This window comes from Silurus meridionalis, chromosome 28 (genome assembly GCF_014805685.1).
Source record: "Silurus meridionalis isolate SWU-2019-XX chromosome 28, ASM1480568v1, whole genome shotgun sequence".
In the NCBI taxonomy this organism is placed as follows: domain Eukaryota; kingdom Metazoa; phylum Chordata; class Actinopteri; order Siluriformes; family Siluridae; genus Silurus; species Silurus meridionalis.
Genome location: NC_060911.1, coordinates 5,143,103 through 5,166,211, shown reverse-complemented (window position 1 = coordinate 5,166,211; position 23,109 = coordinate 5,143,103). Strand labels below are relative to the sequence as shown.

The 23,109-nt window shown below is 37.4% G+C and overlaps 1 protein-coding gene across 2 annotated transcripts in view; it reads right to left on the bottom strand.

Moving 5' to 3' along the window:
• The window catches only part of LOC124381155 (Kv channel-interacting protein 2-like), a 189,133-nt gene extending 170,693 nt beyond the window's left edge, over nt 1-18,440 (bottom strand). The window contains exon 1 of one of the 2 annotated variants that reach the window (XM_046842569.1): nt 17,847-18,440. In XM_046842569.1, coding sequence (XP_046698525.1) covers nt 17,847-17,919 — 73 coding nt within the window. In that variant the 5' untranslated portion in view covers nt 17,920-18,440. The remainder of the gene's footprint in view (nt 1-17,846) is intronic. The other variant, XM_046842572.1, reaches the window with a different exon arrangement.
• Nucleotides 18,441-23,109: the final 4,669 nt, after the last annotated feature.

The window sequence follows — 23,109 nt, the reverse complement described above, 5'->3', positions numbered from 1 at the left end:
GATCTCTTGATCAATTCTGATAAAGTGCTGCTTGTAGGAGATTTTAATATTCATGTAGATGATGTAAACGATGCTCTAGGATTATCATTTGTCGACTTATTAAACTCTTTTGGGGTTAAACAAAACGTCACCAGACCAACTCATCGCTTTAACCACACACTAGACTTAATAATATCCCACGGTGCAGACGTCACTGATATAGATATCTTACCTCAGAGTGATGACATCACAGACCATTACCTCATACTGTACACACTACCGGTAGAGCAGATTAGCCGTGTTGCACCACGTTATCGACTTGGTAGGACTATTGTTCCAACCACTAAGGACAGATTCATAAATAACCTGCCTGATTTATCTCAATTTCTCACTAAACCCATAACTGATAATAATCTTGATGAAATAACTAACAACATAGACCTTATCCTCACTAGCACATTAGACACTGTTGCCCCTATCCGGTTAAAAAAGGTTAGAGAACAAACACCTGCACCTTGGTATAATAGTCATACGCATGCCCTCAAGAGAACAACACGTAATCTGGAGAGAAAATGGAGGAAAACTAAATTGGAGGTATTTAGAATTGCGTATAAAGACAGTATGCTCAGCTACAGACAGGCGCTAAAAGCTGCTAGAGCTGAACACCTGAGCAAACTTATAGAAAACAACAAAACAATCCCAGGTTCCTTTTCAGTACAGTAGCTAAACTAACTACAAATCAGGGCTCTGAAAATTGTGTTCCATCACAGTTTAGAAGCGAGGACTATATGAATTTCTTCACTGAAAAAATAGATAACATTAGAAAAACAATTGTGGCGGTCCAACCTCTGACACCATCTCCTGAGACAGTGTTACCTTCAACTCCACAACTCCACTGTTTTACATGTATAGGACAGGAAGAGCTGTATAATGTTATTGCCAAAGCTAAATCGACAACATGTCAGTTAGATCCAATTCCTACTAATTTACTGAAGGAAGTGTTATATACAACTGGTGAACCTCTTCTGAATATTATTAACTCTTCACTATCGTTAGGACATGTCCCTAAATCCCTCAAGTTAGCAGTTATTAAGCCCCTCATTAAAAAACCTAATCTGGATCCAAACACGTTATCAAATTACAGACCAATCTCAAATCTCCCATTTATGTCTAAAATTTTAGAAAAGATTGTCGCTGCCTAGTTATGTTCCTACCTGCAAGAGAACAATATCTTTGAAGAGTTTCAGTCAGGTTTTAGGCCCCATCATAGCACAGAAACTGCTCTAGTTAAAATCACTAATGATCTGTTTTTAGCTTCAGACCAAGACTTCATCTCGCTGTTGGTTCTATTAGATCTTAGTGCTGCATTCGACACTATAGACCATGATCTCCTCCTAGATCGGTTACAAAATTACATCGGCATTCAGGGACAGGCATTAAGCTGGTTTAAATCCTACCTGTCCGATCGTTACCATTTCGTAGATTTAAATGGAGAGTTACCCAGGCTAATGCAAGTAAAATATGGCGTGCCGCAAGGTTCAGTTCTAGGACCTCTGCTCTTCACAATATACATGCTTCCGTTAGGAAATGTTATTAGAAGGCATGGAATTAGCTTCCATTGTTATGCTGATGATACTCAGCTATATATCTCATCTAAACCAGGCGATATAGCTCAATTAACTCGGATAACTCAGTGTGTTAAAGAAATAAGAGATTGGATGACCCATAACTTTCTACTTTTAAATTCCGATAAGACTGAGATTTTGCTCATCGGCCCAAAAACTAGTATACAGAAGCTCCAGCATCTCAACCTGCATTTAGACGGATGTTCTGTAACCACTAGTTCAACAGTAAAAGACCTGGGAGTTATTTTAGACAGCAACTTGTCTTTCAAATATCATATTAACCAAGTTACAAAAACAGCCTTCTTTCACCTTAGAAATATTTCTAAGTTAAGAAATATGTTGTCTATATCCGATGCAGAGAAGCTCGTCCATGCGTTTATGACCTCCAGAATAGACTACTGTAATGCATTACTAGTACCAGAGTTCTTACAAGGTCAAGAAAATATGATCACATAACCCAAATCCTACCGTCCCTACATTGGCTTCCTGTTAAGTTTCGAATAGACTACAAACTACTACTACTCACTTATAAAGCACTAAATGGTTTGGCTCCCATGTATCTATCCAGTCTTTTAACTCGCTACAATCCGCCACGCTCCCTAAGATCTCAAAACTCTGGGCTTCTAGTAGTTCCTAGAATAGCAAAGTCCACTAAAGGTGGTAGAGCATTTTCACATTTAGCTCCTAAACTCTGGAATAGTCTTCCTGACAGTGTTCGGGGCTCAGACACACTCACCCAGTTTAAGTGTAGATTAAAAACATATCTTTTTAGCAAAGCCTACACATAACACACATCACATCATAACCTTGTGCTCCAGAACATCTGATCACATGCACATTATCAACTTGTGCTGTTAATATCATGAACAGCAGCTACGCTAATTCCTCCCACTGCTTCTCTTTCTCTCCCCATCCCGAGACACCCTGAGGTTTGGCCAGCTCCAGTCACCTCCCACCATCTTGATGATTACGGACCTTTGAAGAAGTAGATGCCGAACTCACAAACATCCCGAACCATCTAGAGACGTACCAGTGCCATTTGGATCCCGCTACATGTGTGGAGTTTGACATTGGACCTCCTGGAGTGTTTAAAGGCTCTGGCATGGAGAAGCTGATGCTGGATCTGTGATGATCACAAATGTTGAGCTTATAAAACTAGGAGCTACTAACCATATAGACTGTATAAGACTGTAGAAAGAACATCACTTATAATCTTATACTCCAGTAATCATGTTAGTTCTCACTCTCCAGTGTTCTGTATTGTTGAAAGATTAATGATCAAACTCTTGATGTGACCCAAAATGAGGATGGGTTCCCCTTTTGAGTCTGGTTCCTCTCAAGGTTTCTTCCTCATAATACCTAAGGGAGTTTTTCCTTGCCACAGTCGCCACGGCTTGCTCATCAGGGACAAATTCACACCATTCACCTTAACTGTTGATTTGTGTAAAGCTGCTTTGAGACAATGTCTGTTGTGAAAAGCGCTATACAAATAAACCTGACTTGACTTGACTGAAATACGTCCACACATGTTGCTGCAGGTGTGGTTTCTGTTTGCGTCATCACAACAAACTGTTTCGGTGAAATGCACTTTTGGGCCATTTTCAGCCGAAAATTTCGATGAAATATTGGTGCATCCCTAATATATATATATATATATATATATATATATATATATATATATATATATATATATATATATATATATATTAGGGATGCACCAATATTCCGAATATAATTTTATTCCTGAACAAGGTGTTAGCAACCTCTATCTATCTATCTATCTATCTATCTATCTATCTATCTATCTATCTATCTAGATAGATAGATAGATAGATAGATAGATAGATAGATAGATAGATAGATAGATAGATAGATAGATAGATAGATAGATAGGGGTTGCTAACACCTTGTTCAGGAATAAAATTAATGGCAACACAGTGCTAGGCAACACACTGGATGTGGTAAATTTGCTCATATACAGTATTACATGACTAATGAAAAACTTTTACTTAACAAATGCGATCAGTGATAATTCGCCCACTTGTTTTTTATTACAGCAAACCTCCTACACAAAAGTTACATGCTCCAGGCTATTTATATGCATTTAAGCATAAGCATAGAGTGAAAGATACAAAAAAAATTATCCATACAATTTGCAAACAAATAGTGCAGTTGATTCTTCAGATTTGCAACAATAAAGGAAAGTAGAGAACAGTGACACCTCCACTGGAGCCATCAGTCACACTGGATGATATCTAACTTCCACTAGTTAGGAATTTTTCCTCCCCTAAGGGGTGTCACTCGACAAGACAAACGCACGCAAATGCACATACATTCCACAATGAGTAAAAATATATTGTTTTTTTTTTTTAAATAGGAAAAAGAAATACCATGTGCTATATTTACAACTACACTATACCATTCTATACAATACTTTACTTCAATATACAAATACTAGTTAGACCTCTTAAAACCACCTCAATTTTTTATAGCCTGCACTTAAAAGATTCACATTTGCCTTAAGGTTCAATAAAGTGCATTCTAAAAGACATTTGCTCAACAAAAAATTGTGAAGGCTGGTTATTTGAGTTACTGTAGTTTTTCTGTCAGCTCAGGCTGGCCATTCTCAGTTTGAAAAACTGTTTGTTTTTGCAGTTTTCTGGCTAATTGGAAAACAGATTTCAACATGTTCCTAATTATCTTCACTAAAATATAGCACATGCAAATACACCTGATAAAATTTGTCATTTGTGGACATTTGTATCAAGGTCAAGAAGCTCCCTGCAGTTTCTGCCTGGATACAATATTTTATGACTATTGTTTATACATCCCAAAATTTGAAACGCAGAGACCTAGGACCAGACTGATATGCAGTCTATCCGATCCTAGAAAAATTCAAAAAAGTAAGCCACGAATGTGATGCCATTTTGAAAGACAACTAAACAAACAACAGTGTGCAAGAAGGTAATGACATACTTAAAAAATACAGATCCTTATTTGGCCTTATTTATATATGGGAAAAGAAAATTGGTAAGAAACAAACCACACAGACATTCATATACCCGTTCACTGCCTTTACTGCTAGCTGACTAGTTGGTTATAAACTATATGGACAAACATTTGTGGACAACTGACCATAAGATGTGCCTGTTCTTTCTAAACATTCCTTTTACATTTACTTCTCATTTGCTGTTATAATAACCTCCACACTTCTGAGAAGATGTTCCACTAGAGCTTAAAGTGTGTTTATGGAGATTTGCATTCATTCGGTCACAAGGTGTTGATAAATTCAGGTAGGTGAGGGTGAGGAGGTCTGGGGTGCATTCAGTGTTCCAATTAACTCCAAAGGTGTTCAAAAGAGTTGAGTTTAGTGATCTATTTCAGGAGACCTTCCGCTCCAACCCATGTAAACTGTATCTTCATAGAGCTTCATGGTTTGGTCTATATGATGTACTTTTATGAGTACAAAAAAACCCACTCAATCTTTTTCTTTTCCTAACTTGCATACATTCATAATGCAACATTAAACACATCATTAGCACTGTCACAATTTTCACTGTTTGACAAATTGGATGCAATTAATCCAAACACATATGTTCATCATAATGCTTTACATCATTTATTTATTCACAATGTTTAGATATCACTTTGTTTTAATATTCCGTCAAACCTCAAAATCTGCAATGTGCTGCGTGCCCATTGAGAGATATAAAAGTGCAGAGTGCTAAAGGAAAAGGATGCCTTTTCGTCTGATAAACTGAACACCACAGACCCAGCACATTTTCAAATCGACATGTAGGTTAATTGTTACTCTGTGCTTTAACACAAACAAAAGTTGGAGTCACAAAATTGTAAATAATTTTTTGGGATGTGGTAACATTAAATGTTTGCCTTCATTCCAAGACCCAAACCTGTTCCAGCATAAAAATGCACCTTTACAGAAAGCCAGCTCTATGAGGATATAGTTTACATAGGTTGGAGAGGAATTGGCCTGCTCTAGAGATTTGACCTCAAATCTATTGAACACCTTTGGGATGAAATGTAATGCCCCAGGCCTCCTCACCTTAACTAAATCAGTACCTGACTTCACTAATGTCATTGTGGCTGAATGAGCACAAATCTCCACAAGCACACTCCAAAATCTAGTGGAACGACTTCGAAGAAGAGAGGTTGATATTATTACAGCAAATAGGGACTAAATGTAGAATGAGATGTTCACTCATGCTCAAGTGTCCACAAACTACTGTCCATATAGTGTATTAGTTACGTGCATATTATGCGCCTAGAATAACTTTTATTTAAGTTTATTCAACTGAAACTGAAGCATTTATGTTATTCCTTGCTATATTGCAATAAAAATTAAGATTGACATTAATCCAATGTGTCAATTATTTTATATGCACTGTAGATCAGGTCTTGCCTCTATAATCAACAGGATTTCGTTTTTTTATTCGCAATTAACATACTATATAATGCAATGCAAAGAATTGCTGATTCACAAAACCTCATAGTTAATCAGCAAGCTAGTGATGCGGGTTCCCATGTCAGCAATAATCAGCAGCCATTCAATCCCATTCCTATCGCACTGGTGAAATTAATGTTTCAGCCTTTATTTGGAGCATCTTCTGCCTCTCAGCGGTACCTGCTTCCTCAACTGTTACGAGATGAAAATTCCCAGCAGGCTCTCGACACATATTGTGCCGATGATCGCTGGGTTTTTCCCAAAGCGCTGTTGTGGGAATGCACCATTAAACACAACTGCAGGGAATTGAAAATGACAAGGAGAGGTGGGATGCCAAGGCAAAGATACGGTTTGCGATAAGGCAATCGGGTACCCCCAATGTCTATTGTCAGGATCAATGCTAAAAAGTATATAATTCATATGGGTGGACAAATTATACAGTACATTCAGGACTAAGTGACTCAATATTGAATTTAGCATGATGCGATGGTGTGTGGCAAGCTACTTAGCTAAGTAAGCATTCTAACAGATTATATTAAATATATAGTTCCGGTGGATAAAGGAGCACATTATGTTTATGTGAAGAAATTACACTGTGAGATTAGCAGGAGAAAAACATAATAGCTAAATGCATCTTCCTGTAACTGACATTACAAGGGGATCAGTCACCAATAGTCACTTTATTGTTATGAAATCAGAATAGCACCAGTGCGCACCATTAGCCTTAAAACAATTTGAGACCACCTCGTATTCACCCTCTTCTTCTTATTATTAATATTATTCTTTTTAAGCCTCAGAGGAGGAAATATACGGTATTTTTGTATCACATTAGCATGTCACATTATTATTAGTTATTTCTCTTGTCATTCCTTTTGATTTTTTTTGTTTTATTAATTATTGCATCACATTTCACAGTGGTATTTTTTTATGTATTATTTTTTGATATTTCTACCACTCACTACAACCAAAGAAAAGTGCACTCAGTATATCAACAAGTAAAGCTTAATGTGTGCAAGTGGGTGAAAGCACAAGTCTCATTCATGGTCAGTAGTTCCCTTTGCCAGCCTTAGATGGAGTTCTGTTTCCAACACAATGAGTTTCGGTGCCGGTACAAGTCTGATTATTTTAAAAAAAGAAAAAAAAAAAAAAAAAGATGAAAGGGCTCTGCCACCATTAAATCATAGGAAGAAAAAAGTACCTTTTGGAAATAATGGTGGCAGGCGACGTACCTATTGTCAAATAAAAAATTGGGGATGAGGTAACCATTGACATAAGAATAAGAGTTGGTATCTATGCGAAAAAAAAAAAAAAGGGTTTAAAAATCTGTGTTTGTGTTGTAACTTCGAACAGTTCCATGGAATGGTTTAACTTTATTTTCTGCAAGAATAAAGCCTGAAACTTTGACATCACAACCCTGTACTTGGTCTTCTGTTTCTGGTTGGAGTTGTTGTTGTTACTGAATTTGTTTGTTCTTGTCTCAATTAGCCACGACAGAGTTTGTCTAAAAGTTTCTTTTCCACTACTCCTCCTACACATTGTAGAATCATCACCAAAACTGTACACATCATCTTCAGAGTGAGCGTCATAGAAGATAGACAAAGTTTTTCACATTTCCAAAATAAATCTGAATGCACCAAACAGTTCCCCCGTGATGGACAAACAAATCTGACAGCAAAGTCGTCACACAGGAAGTGAAGCTGTATCTCAGTAACCAGTTTGTGCATTGACACAAAACTTGGTTGGCATCTTTAGGACCATACCCTGAGGCTGAAAGAGCAGTAACAATCACACCAACGGGTCAAAGCATAGCAACACACAGTTTCACAAGTAACTCTCAACTCCGCTGTAGCAGCAGAAACAGCAGCAATGCTGAGCTACTGCCCCATCTGTTCATCTAGACTTCTCTTTCCTAAATCGAAAAAAAAGGTTATAATATAAGTGAAACTGCAAATTACTTTTAGATTCTTTTTCCAATTTCTTTTGCATCTCTGAATGTGCACTTCTCAGAATCTGGGTGATTGGCCCCTTAAAATGATGATGCTGATTATTATTATTAATTATTTCTGTTTCAGCCTTTATTAGTTAACAAGTAAAAAATAAGTAAACATCTACTGAATAAGCAAACTCGCTGTTTTAACAGCAGAGTTTTCTGAAGCCTTTTGAACATTTGATCTTTGAAGAAAGTCCAAGTAAGTTATAAAAAAAAATTAATAAATAAATGGTAAAATTAAACTTCCCAAACCACATGGATTTACACTGAAAAATACATACAAAATAAGACCGTATTAACATTCGCTACACTAATAATTAGGGATGCACTGAATATTCGGCCACCGAAAATTTTCAGGCGAAAATGGCCCAAAAGTGCATTTTCGGGTTTCGGCCAAAAGACTTAGATCACCGAAAAAACACGGCCGAAACAGTTTGTTGTGATGACGCAAACAGAAACCGCTGCCTGCACGTGCATGTCTAAAACAACATGTCTGCGGTGTTGACGTATTTCAGTATATCTGAGAAAGACCCACGGATAGCGATTTGCAAAACATGTAATGACAAAATTTCACCTGCAAACACTTTCTCCACGTCGGGTTTAATTTGAAATCCAAACATCCAATCGCTATACTGAATATCAGAGGAACGCGTCACAGAAAAGCAAAACTCCTCCGAGCATGCGCACTCTGTCTGTGGTGGACGTTTTTGAAAAGGCAGGAAGTTTCCCAGTGATGTTGTATTATTGTATCTTTAAGCAGTTGCACTTGTTCTAAATGCACTTTGTTTTTAATGAAAGAACATATTTAATTGTACAACCTTTCAGCAGGCCAGAGGGCCTGTACATTATTATTTAATGTACACACGAGTGCATTAAAGTTAAACATTTAAAACTAAATTTTAATTTATTTTATCCTGTGCATTGTTGCAATGTGCTATAAATAAATATTTTAATAATTTGTAATTGATTAATTCTTTGAAACTTTAATATTAATTTATGCAATTGAAATGCCTTGATTTTAGTAAGGTTAGTATACAGTCATAGACATAAATGCAATGGTAATAATAATTGCCATAATTTCTTTCGGTGTTTCGTTTTTTTCGGTTTTCGGCCTTGCTTTCCTCCTTTTTCGGTTTTCGGTTTCGGACAAGAATTTTTATTTCGGTGCATCCCTACTAATAATTAACTAACAATAATACATAAAAAATTGCATTACATAAAATATTTCAGTTTGAAGCAGAATTTCTGATGTGTACCGGAAACTAGCAAAAAGGTAGGCTTTCACTGTGGCCTGGTTTTCTTTTCTCCCGTCTCAACCATTAATATTAGCAGCAACATAAATTATGAGAGGCTGAAAGCTAAAATTTGTATGTGAGGAGCAAGGAGTGAAATTCTCCCCAGCTTGTTCAAAAATACTTCTTTTGTTTCTCTAATGCCCATATTTTTTGACTGAATGCAGCATGAAATCAAGCACCGAATTGGACGAAATAAAATTGACCTTTCGCCTTGAACAAGGAGGAAATACACAAATGCAAACAGCAGGAAAAGGGTTTCTCTGAGTCCCCAGGTAGAATAAGCAAAATAAAAAAAAGAACAAAAGAATATTTTTTCCCTTTATGACTCAGGAAACCTTTTACTTTTAAAAGTAAAGAATTTTTTATAAATAAATGTGCTGCAAGTATGGTGCAAGGTCTTAACAGGGTCTTTGTGATCTTGAGCTTGTTGTAAATAACAAAAGAAAAAAAAAACACCACTATATCTAGTGCGCTGGTCGAATGAAAGAAAAGGTTTTTTTTATTTCAAGCCAGCCATCACCCACGCTACCTTAAAGCAACACAGGTCAGTCCTGTCACATGTGCACAGCTTGCACCCAAAGTCTCTGAAGAGGTAGATCTGAGTCATGCTAGCCTCTCCCCCTCACACACACATTTTCACACTACCAGCCCACATTGCTGAGATACTGTACTGCTTTGAGAAATGAAAAACTCTGATGAGAACTCTGAAAGATCTGATGGGAAAAAAAAAAGTTTCTATGCCAGAACTCCAAATGAGCCTATATCATCATGAGTGGGTTTCACAAGCACCTTCAGTGCATAAAAATGTTGCTTATCTATTCGCCGCTATTTTCAGAACTTGTAAAAAAGAATAAGTTACTCAGATGATTCCAGCTCTGAGGAACATGCAGTTTTCTAATGGCTCGTTAGAAGAAAACTTGAGCTGTTCAAATAAAACTCATGGAAGCCAGTCTTGACTAACCGATCAAAAAAAGTGTAAATGTTTACATAATAGGGATAGTAAGATTTCTAAAGTTAATGTGATACACATTGGTTTGATAATGTGCATCTTATACAAGTCTGCATTTGTATCACAATGCATCATTTTCAATGTACCGTAATTTCCGGACTATAAAAAGCACCCATATACAGGCCGCACCCACTGAATTTTAAAATATTTTTATTTTTAACATACAGTGAGGAAAATAAGTATTTGAACACCCTGCAATTTTGCAAGTTCTCCCACTTAGAAATCATGGAGGGGTCTGAAATTGTCATCGTAGGTGCATGTCCACTGTAAGAGACATAATCTAAAAAAAAAAAAAAAAAAATCCAGAAATCACAATATATGATTTTTAAACTATTTATTTGTATGATACAGCTGCAAATATGTATTTGAACACCTGTCTTTCAGCTAGAATTCTGACCCTCAAGGACCTGTTAGTCTGCCTTTAAAATGTGCACCTCCACTACATTTATTATCCTAAATTAGATGCACCTGTTTGAGGTAGTTAGCTGCATAAAGACACCTGTCCACCCCATACAATCAGTAAGAATCCAACTACTAACATGGCCAAGACCAAAGAGCTGTCCAAAGACACTAGAGACAAAATTGTACACCTCCACAAGGCTGAAAAGGGCTACAGGGAAATTGCCAAGCAGTTTGGTGAAAAAAGGTCCATTGTTGGAGCAATCATTAGAAAATGGAAGAAGCTAAACATGACTGTCAATCTCCCTCGGACTGGGGCTCCATGCAAGATCTCACCTCGTGGGGTCTCAATGATCCTAAGGAAGGTGAGAAATCAGCCCAGAACTACACGAGAGGAGCTGGTCAATGACCTGAAAAGAGCTGGGACCACCGTTTTCAAGGTTACTGTTGGTAATACACTAAGACGTCATGGTTTGAAATCATGCATGGCACGGAAGGTTCTCCTGCTTAAACCAGCACATGTCCAGGCACGTCTAAAGTTTGCAAATGACCATTTGGATGATCAAAAGGAGTCATGGGAGAAAGTCATGTGGTCAGATGAGACTAAAATAGAACTTTTGGGTCATCCATTAAACGTGTTTGGAGGAAGAAGAATGATGAGTAACATCCCAAGAACACCATCCCTACTGTGAAGCACAGGGGTGGTAGCAACATGTTTTGGGGGTGTTTTTCTGCACATGGGACAGGGCGAATGCACTGTATTAAGGAGAGGATGACCGGGGCCATGTATTGCGAGATTTTGGGGAACAACCTCCTTCCCTCAGTTAGAGCATTAAAAATGGGTCGAGGCTGGGACTTTCAACATGACAATGACCCAAAGCACACAGCCAGGATAACCAAGGAGTGGCTCTGTAAGAAGCATATCAAGGTTCTGGCATGGCCTAGCCAGTCTCCAGACCTAAACCTAATAGAGAATCTTTGGAGGGAGCTTAAACTCCGTGTTTCTCAGCGACAGGCCAGAAACCTGACTGATCTAGAGAAGATCTGTGTGTAGGAGTGGGCCAAAATCCCTCCTGCAGTGTTTGCAAACCTGGTAAAAAATTACAGGAAATGTAGTCTTTCTCAGGTGTTCAAATACTTATTTGCAGCTGTATCATACAAATAAATAGTTAAAAAAATCATACATTGTGATTTCTGGATTTTTTTTTTAGATTATGTCTCTCACAGTGGACATGCACCTACGATGACCATTTCAGACACCTCCATGATTTCTAAGTGGGAGAACTTGCAAAATAGCAGGGTGTTCAAATACTTATTTTCCTCACTGTAAATAAGCCACACAGGCTTTAACGAAAGACACGTTACACATGGTGTAACGGGTGAAATATGTTGCGCTTCCTTTAGGAGCATAGCGTTATTTTGGGAATAGCATGCCGCCGCTATTACTGTATGTGTGGAGACCGAGGATTATGTCCTTATTATTTTCTGATGCTCATTTCTAAGTTTCTTTGACTAACCCGTAACGCTGTTGCCAGGAAAAATAAAAAAGCACAAGTTTTGGAAACCTGTCTGTGCTTATATGATTTCTGTTGCAACTGGAGAATCTCTGACTGAAGCTATCCCTTCACCCAGACTCAACGCGTTACAACCGCTTGTATCTAAACAGTAGCCGACCAAGTAAGTCATTGTTCACTGTCTTCCTCCTTCCTTTCACAACTATTTCTGTCGAGAGTTTATATTATTGGCATTGTCGTTCCCTTTAAAAATCACCCGATGGAAGTTTTTTCTCCCGAGCCGTGCAGCTCAGAACACAGGTGAGGTGCGTTTTTTCGTTTCCGTTCGGAAATTTCATTGGTCTAATGTTATGGGGCTCAGTTTTTTGGCTTGAAGTTTGTGAAACCGGGAAAAACCCAGGAAAAATTCATAAATTAGCCGCTTCGTTGTTTAAGCCGTGGGGTTCAAAACGTAAATTTATGATTTCCTGTCTGTCTGAGCCACAGAAATAAAAGTGAACAGCAGTATATTGCATTAAATCACATTGTGTTGAATTAAATCAAAATTGGATTGTGCTGCATCATAATAGGGTGAATTATATCACATCAGTAGCTGCTACATATGTACATCGAGATGCGAAATGCATTCACGTCGTCTCAATATTTCAGTCTGTAATCCTGCTGTAAAAGCACGTGCTCTGGTGTCTGTTCAGATTCAATCTCCGCGAAAGTTCTGACTTCCAGACAGCCTGAGTATCTCATTGGATTAATGAACTGTATGTCATCACAGTGTCAATGCTGTCCATACAGATATTTGCAAATCGGGTCAGTGAAACATGCAGTGAAAAGAGGGGGAAAAAAGCTTAGCTAGATCACTTCTACTGGAGAAATAGGCTTGATTTGCAAATATTAGGTACGAGTGGTGTCCTCACCTCCAACTTACAAAATACTGAAACATTGAATATTGAAAGAGATTATTTTTCCCACAGCTAGCAAAGAAAAAATATATTTAAAAAAATAATAAAAAGCAGCAATTACGACTTGCAAGAATTTTTGAGTGCTCTGAAAAATAACCTATAACACTCAGCACAAAACTAACTGTATTTAAAGTTAATAACACATAATTAAATAAGCCATAAAAACAAATTAAATAAGACTTAAAACTGATCATTTCAGGAGCCTATTTGCTTTCTCTTTTCCCTCACTATCTTTCAAAACACTCTCAATTCAATGATATTCCTGGGTTGTTTCATAATCTTTTTTCCCCTCCAATGCTTCTTCTTCTTTCTGCTGCTCCCGTTAGGGGTCGCCACAGCAGATCAACAGTCTCCATACTATCCTGTCTTCTACATATGCCTCCTTCAACCCAACTACCTGCATGTCTTCCGTCACCACATGCATAAACCTCCTCCTTGGTCTTCCTCTTTTCCTCCTTCCTGATGGCTCCATCCTCAGCATTCTTCTACCTATATACCCCATGTCTCTCCTCTGCACATGTCCAAACCATCTCAATCTAGCCTACCTGACCTTGTCTCCAGCAAGGCTTCTGTTCCCTTCACCAACATGCCTATTGAAGTCTGGTCCAATCCCCAATCTTACATTGCAAGGTATACTTTTTACCACTTCATTTTTTGCTTCTCCTCCATCTCACTATTTGGAGAACATAAGCACTGATGACATTTATCATTACCCCTTTAACTTCCAGCTTTTCCACCAATTAAACAGATTACAATATTTTCAAATTACATATTAAAACAGCCCGGAACATCCTTGATCAGTAAAAAAAAAAATCATTCTATCTAAAACCATATTCATTTTAAATTAATCTATCTGCTTGACATTAACGTCTCCCCTTTAGGTTACTGTGAAGACAGGCCTTGATCATGACATCCACATGAAAACAGGTTATCTCTTTGAAGCTTTGGTGCCTGAGGCCGATTATTATGATAGGTGAATTTCAAAAGAGGCATACAAAGCCCATTCATACAGACCACTATTTTCTACAAGGACTATGTCAAGGGATCGGTTGTTTGGTTTCACACTTTAACAAATGTATGGAAATATTCAGACACAGTCATTGAGAGAAATGTACAGTGTGAAAACATGTTTGAATCACATACCCTATATGGTCAAAAAGATGGTTGTCAGGTGGTAGTCACCTAAACATCCAACAAAATGCAGTTAGCATCTAACCAGGAGTGCATTGGTAGCAGTGTAAATTTTACACATAGGTACAGGTTGGTAAGGCTATGGTATTTGCTAGATATAAATAAATAATGACAGATAAAGGAACTATAGGAGTATAAAATAATCAGTACACGGAAAGGCGAATATATACAATGCGTTTAATGGTCAGAAGGGTATAATGCATCAGTCACTGATCTCACTAATGCTTTTATGGCTGAAAAGGTAAATGCATGCTGCAAAATCTAGTCGAAAACATTACCTAAAATCTGAAGTATAATTCAATGTTCAACAAGGAAATATGGTCAGGTTCCGGCATTGGTCAGGTACCGGCAGAATTTTGACAACATGGTGTATTTTTAAATAATTTCACATATACTGTACAAATCACAAAATTAGGCCAAAGGCCCAGACTCCTTACAGGATTAAGTGCAAAGCTTTAAAACAACTTTGTGCAGGTTATAGTATTCACAAGCATCTTATGCTTTATTATGTCCCAATATTAGCTGGAATTATTAACCCTGAATGCTGCTGCATACCATAATATTGGTATATTCGAAACATTTGAGAATTATGCCCAGCGGAAGAAACCCCCCAGTAAGAGGTTTGTACAATCTATAAATCCAAACATGTCAAAACTGTACATAGAGGAGTATACAGAACTCTGAATATCTGAAACTTTAAATCTTATTTTAATTAATAATAGCAACCAATCTGAATTCTCAGATTCAAATGAGCTGTAAGAAGACTGCAGTAAAACTTTACAATGTTTACAAAGAAAAGGTGGTCCTTGGCGATAATGAAGCTTGATGAGCAGAGAAAGAGTAATCATTAATTATATACAGAATAATAAGATGAAACCTAAGAAAAAGCTAAAGTCTTTATTACGCTCTGATGACTAAAAATTAATTTTCCCGGTTTCACAAACTTCAAGCCAAAAATCTGAGCCCCATAACATTAGACCAATAAAATTTCTGAACGGAAACGAAAACTTAAAAAAATTACTACCTGTATTCTGCTGAATACATGACCTCATAAACAGCAACAAATTGGTAGTGAAATTACCAGTTCTGTCCTCCAAAAGACCCTATTCTGCAAATCAGTGTTCCACCTCATATAAAAATGTCAACATTTAGTTGAGTCTCAGCTTTCAGCTCAGTAAATGTGTGAACTTGCCATCTCCTCCTTTATCTGGTGTATTTTGTCATGACCCCCATACCAGACTCAATGCTTTAAACTATTGCCCATGTCTTTTTGGGTGCCCTGGTCTCCATTCACAACCAGACTTAAAATCCTGCAGTCTCATCCTGCATTCCTGATAGCCCTGATCAGATGACTTCATTCCTGTTACCAAAACATGTTGTATGATTATGTACAGCTGACCTGACAGCAGCTTAATTCAGATTCAGACATTTTGACCCTAATAGCCATCCACTCATCACTGGTGAATTTTGCCAGGAATCTGTTGCCATGGTTCACAAGTTTCACATGTGTCTTGGTGCGTAATCCAATCCAAATACTCCTTTGTGTTTTCAATCTCACTGCAAGGTCTTTTGTGTGTTAATGTGGTTCCCAACTGTTTTTCTTGGTAGTCTTTATCTAGTCAGCACAGTCCTAGGATTTGGTGCTTTATGTGTCCCCAGTATAGATAATGATATTGTCTTCAATGTTTCAACGTGGTTACATTCAATAATCGCCCCCGATAAACAAAAAAACGTGATAGACGCCACTACAAAAATGCTTTTTTATGTTAACAGTACTGTATTAACATTTTACTTCATTTTATAATTAATAATTATATTTTTATTAATACATTTCATTATTTCAACATAAAAAAAAAAAACATTAGAACAATTACCTATAAGTTTTTTGGTCTATCGCGCTATCCGTGATAGACCGGGAATATCAGCCAAACAAATTAGATATGTGGCAAATGCAATTACGCGATAAACCGGAGGACTCGACCCGCGGTAAACCGAGAGATTACCCTGTCCCTCATATCTGTCCCTTCAGTTTACTGCATTGTTGCATTATCTGAGAGGAAATAATCCACATAAAAAGCCAACTTTACTATCTTGATAACATAACACTACATATATACATATATAAAATAAGATGTGAATAATAAGAATAAAAATATCTAATATATAGATGCATAAAATCATGATATACATATAAAACCAAAGAAAGTCAGTAATATAATATCAGGAAAGCCAATGTGAATATGATGGTGATAGAAAGTAATGAATAGGTTTGCCCAGTCTAATTATAGAGAATACAATCTGATGCAGTCACACAAACGCCCATTTTCAAGTATACTGTAGCAGAATGGTGGTTTGCTTCAGGCAAATAAAGATAATACATCACATTTTATGTGCTTACAATCCCATGCAATGAATGTACTCAGTGGAAAGCAGTTCAGTGAAATTGTTATGATGTCAAAAGTTACCTCCTTGATAGATCAATAAAATGGTGGTAGATAAAATGAAGAGTATTCTGCTCACAAATAATGCAATAAACACAAAGCACAACTTCATCTGTTGAAATTGGGAGTTCAAGGAACATCTTGAGGTAGATTCAATTTAGTAATCTCCTAGACAATAGTGTGTCTTTTTTTCTTGGTTGAATCAGGTTCATTATTATATTACCAAGATGTCTTTAGAACATCATCTATAAAAACATTTTCAAGTACATATTCCCGGTATTAAGGAAGAGTTTACCATCCTTACAATCCTAAATGTGTACACTGATGCAATAAGTCAGAACTGCAATCGATTAAAAAAAAATCACGTGTCTAACATACATAAACTGACAGGTCAAGAATACCCAGATATGATATACATATACAAGGATGACCCTTGTTAGGAGTGAGATATCCATGATCACTGTCCACAAATTTACACTGCACTCTATCTCCAATAATGCTGTGCAAATTCTAAATGCTTTTGGACCTCTGGATCATAAAAAACAATATTCTGCTATTTTTGCATCCACTATTCACTTCATCTTCTGGACGGCATCCCTTTAAGATTCAGTGCATCTCATGTGGAATAATCTGCCACTAATCACAATGTTCTATGATCCCCAGATCATATAGGTGCAAAAGGAATCTCTCATGGGTTGTTCTGAGGAAAATACGCGATCAACATGTTCACACGTGCAAAAGCAATCAGTAAATAAATAAAACACATTCATACATCCACAGAACTGAGCATGCCGGCGCCCTAAATATTCACAAACAACAAAACATGCAGTTCATTGTGCAAAATGTTTTGCAAAATATATAAAAAAAAAACATATAGAGAGAGAAAGATGTATTTATTTATTTATCGATACATTTTAGTATTATTTATTTAGAAAAAATGCATGCTTTATTGTTGTTGTTTTGCAAAACAAATTTCCAAACTTACCAGTAAGCTGGTCGTAGGATCCATCGAGTTCTCTGGAGTCGGATAAGCTTTGGTCCCTGTTTTTTGCCTTCATTCTAATTTTTCCTAAATTGCAATATCAATGGCTAAATAAATAACACTTGGGTAAAAAAAATTAAAATAAAATAGAACTTTTTTTTTGTAAAAGCATGCAATATAAAACCAAGTGGAGAAAAGTCTGTGAGGGATAATTTCTGTCGCGCGATTTCCAGGTTGGTCTCGCGACTTGGTTGCGCGTGTGCAAGGAGCAGTATGGTCGCTCACGCTCTCTCTCTCTCTCTCTCTCTCTCTCTCTTCTCACACGCACGCACTCACTCACTGTCGAATACACTCCTCCAGGTCGCTCCGTAGACGCAGATAGGGCGCATTTCTAGGACGCATTTTTAGCACCGGAGGCATCAGATGTGTACCGGAAAATGCGCGCAATCTGCCTCGTCTCCGGCACAGAGCGGAGTTTGGCGAGGTGCGCGCGCCGCTTGTGCTCGGCAGTTCGGCTCGCGCGCGCGAAAACACCTAAGAGTCCAAACGCACATGCACGAGCGCGCACACATTTTTAAGCCTTATAGACCTATTAACATACTGTATGTCCAAGCAACAGTTTTGTAAAACATTACCTCTAATATTATCACATTATATATGTATATCATAAAACAAAGCAACATGATGTTTGCAAAATGCTATAAAACAAGAATGCTTTCTTAATAGGTCACTTTTATCAATTTACAAAATGTAAAGTAAATGAATAGAAGAGAAATCCAAATAAAATCTATATTTGGTGTGATCACACTTCCCCTGAAAAACAGTATCGATTCTTCTACACTTGCATGTCCAGGTAGAGTTTTTGATAGAATTCAGTACTACCTGTTTTAACTGTTTTAAAAGCCTTGTTTGCAAGTGATGTACCTCAATCTTAAACCATGGTGCCATATATTCTTCATGAAAAATGATATTCATGAAGAATATATGGCTCCATGGTTTAAGATTGAGGTATACTACTTGCAAACTAGGATTTTAAAACACTTGAAAACCACAAGTGTATAGTGTCCAGATTTCTCATTGTTCTATTGTTGTTTCATTGACCAAATAATCCAGAGATTGAGATCTTGCTACAAGCAGTTTGCATAATCCTTGGAACAAAATTTTGTAATAAAATTGTTTTTTATAACTTACAGCTACAGCATTACGTTATCTAAGCTAATCAGTTACAAGTGTAGGTTACAGTTCATCTTACAATTCCTGCCCCATTACTCGTATCAGAAATATCTTTACCTGTAAATGGACTATAAACTGTTGGTTGAATGAACATGACACACCACATATGCTATCACAGTATTGTTAATGTAATATTTTGTAAACCACACTCAGAGTCAAGATTCTGGCAAATTGAGACTTGCATGCAAAACTATGCCGAAACCTTCCATTGAGGACACAGAGTAATATATGAATACATGTTGATGCTCTGCAGATATTGTTTTCTCTCTGCTTGTCCCCTCAAGCACACGGCAGACCATAAAGAAGGTTACTGAGTAAGAGAAAGTCTGCCTGAAGTCACAAGATAACCACTAATACAAACATTTTCTCACTGGTGGTCATGGATGCCAGATTAGTAATTGCTCGTTATCTCCATACCAGCATATCTAGTGCAAGCAATAGATTTAAGACCTTAGGACACTGATTCCTCTGCAAAAGAGACCTACACACCATCGGATGGATTAATATAGTCTGCCTTGCTGGAGATACCAACATATATATATATATATATATATATATATTACACATTTTTTATGTCTTGGTCACATGTCTTACCTACACTCTCTCCCTTCTTAAAGGGGCTGCTCTAGCCAACCCCCAAGCTAGCAAAATGAACAAGCAAAAACACAGTGGATTCATGATTATTATAATATTTAGAAAATATCAGTTTTTATGTTGGTCATATCATTTTAATTTGTTGTATTCCCCCCCCCATCTTAAAGACCAGTCCGTGAAAATATTGTCTGACATTAATCCGGTCCGTGGTGCAAAAAAGGTTGGACACCACTGTTCTAAGGGACAATACTATAGACATGAATCTTGGATATATTATAGAGTAGTGTATATTATATGTGCAGCTTGTATAGCAGTACAAATTTACTGTCCTCTGAAAATAACTCAAAATACAGCCATTATTGTCAAAATAACTGGCAACAAAAGTGAGTAAACCCTAAGTACATGTCAAAACTGAATATTTTGTGTGAGCACCATTGTTATCCAGCACTGCCTTAATCCTGCTGGGCATTAAATTTACCAGAGCTGAACAAGTTGTTGCTGGCACCCTCTTCCACACCTCTATAATGACATCACAGGGCTGCTGTATGTTAGACACATGGTGCTTTATGATGCCCCACAGGTGCTGAATAGGGTGCAGTTCTGGAGACATACTTGACCACTCAATCGCATTCACCTTCATCTTCCTCAGCAAGGCAGTTGTCATCTTGGTAGTGTGTTTGGGGTCGTTATCTTGTTAGGAAACTGCTGTTCAGCCCAGTTTCTAAAGGGAGGGCATCATGTTCTGCTTCATAATGTCACAGTAAATGTTGGAATCCATGTTTTTTTTCCCAATGAGCCACAGATCCCCAACCCATGCAGCCCAAGACCATAATGCAACCACCACCATGCTTGACTGTAGTCAAGAAAATTTTCTTGGTGCTCCTCACCAGGGTGTCACCACACATGCTGAGGCTTCCTTCTGGGACGACTCAAAACCGACTTGTTGCAGTGATCGACGTATGGCCTGAGCCATAGTGGCCAAGTGGACCTCCTGCTTCTGCAACCTCTAAAGAAATGCTGGCAGCACTCATGAGTCTGTTTTTTTGAAGCAGCTTCTGCACCTGACACACAACACGAGGATTCAACTTCTTTAATGGACCATTGTGAGGCCTGTTCTGAGTGGAAACTGTCTTGGAACACCACTGTATGACCCTGGCCACTGTACTGTAACTTAGTTGTTAGGACATTTCTTATCTTCTTATAGCCTCTGCCATTTTTGTGAAGACCAACCATTCTAATTCTCATGAGGTGCCGTGTTGAACATCTGGTGGTCAGTATGAGAGAATTGTACTCAAAGCACCAAATTTTAACTGCGACCGAGGCTCACTGATGCACGTGGGTAGCGAAGGCTGGTCCGATCCAACATACGAGCTCCTGTAGCTGAAACTGCTGAAAAAAGTCATGCTGTTAATGCTTTTTTGGCAGGAAAAGGGGGACCAACACAATATTAGGCAGGTGGTCATAATGACCAGTGTATATAGAGTAATAATATACATTTAATACTATACAACATTCTACCTTTTGTATACCTGTACCCTTTCTTTTTGGTTATACCTGTTGATTTATAAACTCAGTTTCATACCTCATGTCTCCTTTTTTTTTTTTTTTTTTTTAAACATCTTCTAAAATCACCCCCTTTGTTCCCTAATCCAGGCTGCATGTTCATTTCATCACTGATCACATCTTGTTCTCAAGCTGAATGATTCCAGACAAACACAATGGCCAAGGACAAGGCGGGTTAATGAGGATTCTGTCTCAGTGGGCTCCGTCTGTGTGATCTCGTCTGCCAGCATCTCTGTCTCTCACTCTCTTCCTTTCTTGCTCGTTTACATATACAAAAAATTAGAAACAAAATACAGAGAAAATTTGGATTTGATTGTACAATGCAGGCTGCACTGGACCACAACTAGACATTTTGTATGATTTATGATTATTATTAACTGGGTTAAAAATAAAGTCAGCATAGCAAATACTCTTCCTATTTAAAAAAGACTTGACATAAACCTACTTTTTGTACCCTTTAACGGTTTTAATTAATAATTTGTCTAAAATGGTGTACATCCTACCATAAATTAATTTATATCTAATACAGACAGTCAATTTCATACACTTACATTTTTTAAAACAATATTTATAATGTACTAAATTCTGTTTATCATTACATTTTCGTTTGTCCACTTCAGAATAATAAAAAAGCTGTCATGTTTAGTCAGTGAGTTTTTAATGGATATTTGATCAAGTGAGAACAAAAGAGAATTAAGAAAAATTACTGGTATGTGTGTACCACTTCTGGTATTATGTTGTGTGTGCATGTTTAAATGCTTTTTCACACTTTGAAGATTAGATTGGCTTCACATCCAAGTGGCACATCAGAAATGACAGATTCCGTTGCTATAGCAAAATGGTAAATAATTTGTGAAAACTATTTCAGAATAGTTACCTCAGCTGATGATTATGCAATGAAGGTTAAAGTTCTTCTAAAGATTTTGAAACCCATCTCATTAAAGCAAAAGGGAACGATACTGTCCTTTTGGTGCCACATTAAGCAACTGGCCATACTGCAAATTTCAATTTAAGCTCGGATAAATGCTCCCTGAAGGAGTTGAGTGAAATTGATTAGCATAAGCCCCATGTATCTTACCACCTGTTCACCCCTGGACCAGTGCCTTGAACAGATAAAAGAATAAAAAAATTAAAAATAAAATAGGAGGACTTGCAAGATTCACAGAAAGGGATGATAAAAGTGTTAGCATCCGTCCGTCTGGACAATGAATGGATGACTTATTGAATGATTGACTGAATAAATGGTTAAATGCACATACAGTGCGATAATGTTTCTTTATATCTCTTAATATTCAAGAGTTTTGACAGAACCACAGCTGGACAATGATACGGGGTGGATTCCGTATCAACACAAAGCCACCTAATTACAGTAAAAAAGACTTGGCATTTAGGTGGAATTCCAGACACTGGCATTCATTATGAATGATGAGCATAAAGGGTGTCCTTGGGTTCATCAGACTCACAGAGTTCAGAAATAAGGTCATTCCACAAATAAACTGCAGGCATAACTATGACTTTGACAATAAAATTATCATTACAAGCAACCAGTTAAAAATGGATTATAATAGCCACAATGCCTGCTTCTGTCTTAACAGTAACCATCCCTGTTTTAATCAGTCTACACTGGCTCCCAATCAAATCTCGCATCGACTATAAAATATTACTACTGACGTATAAAGCACTCAATGGTCTCGCACCGCAGTATCTGAGTGAACTTCTGTACCAGTATGATCCTCCACGCCTACTTAGATCAAAAGGTGCTGGCTATCTGTTGGTTCCTCAAATAATGAAGACTACAGCAGGGGGCAGATCTTTCTCTTATAAAGCCCCACAGTTATGGAACAGCCTTCCAATCAGTGTTCGGGACTCAGACACA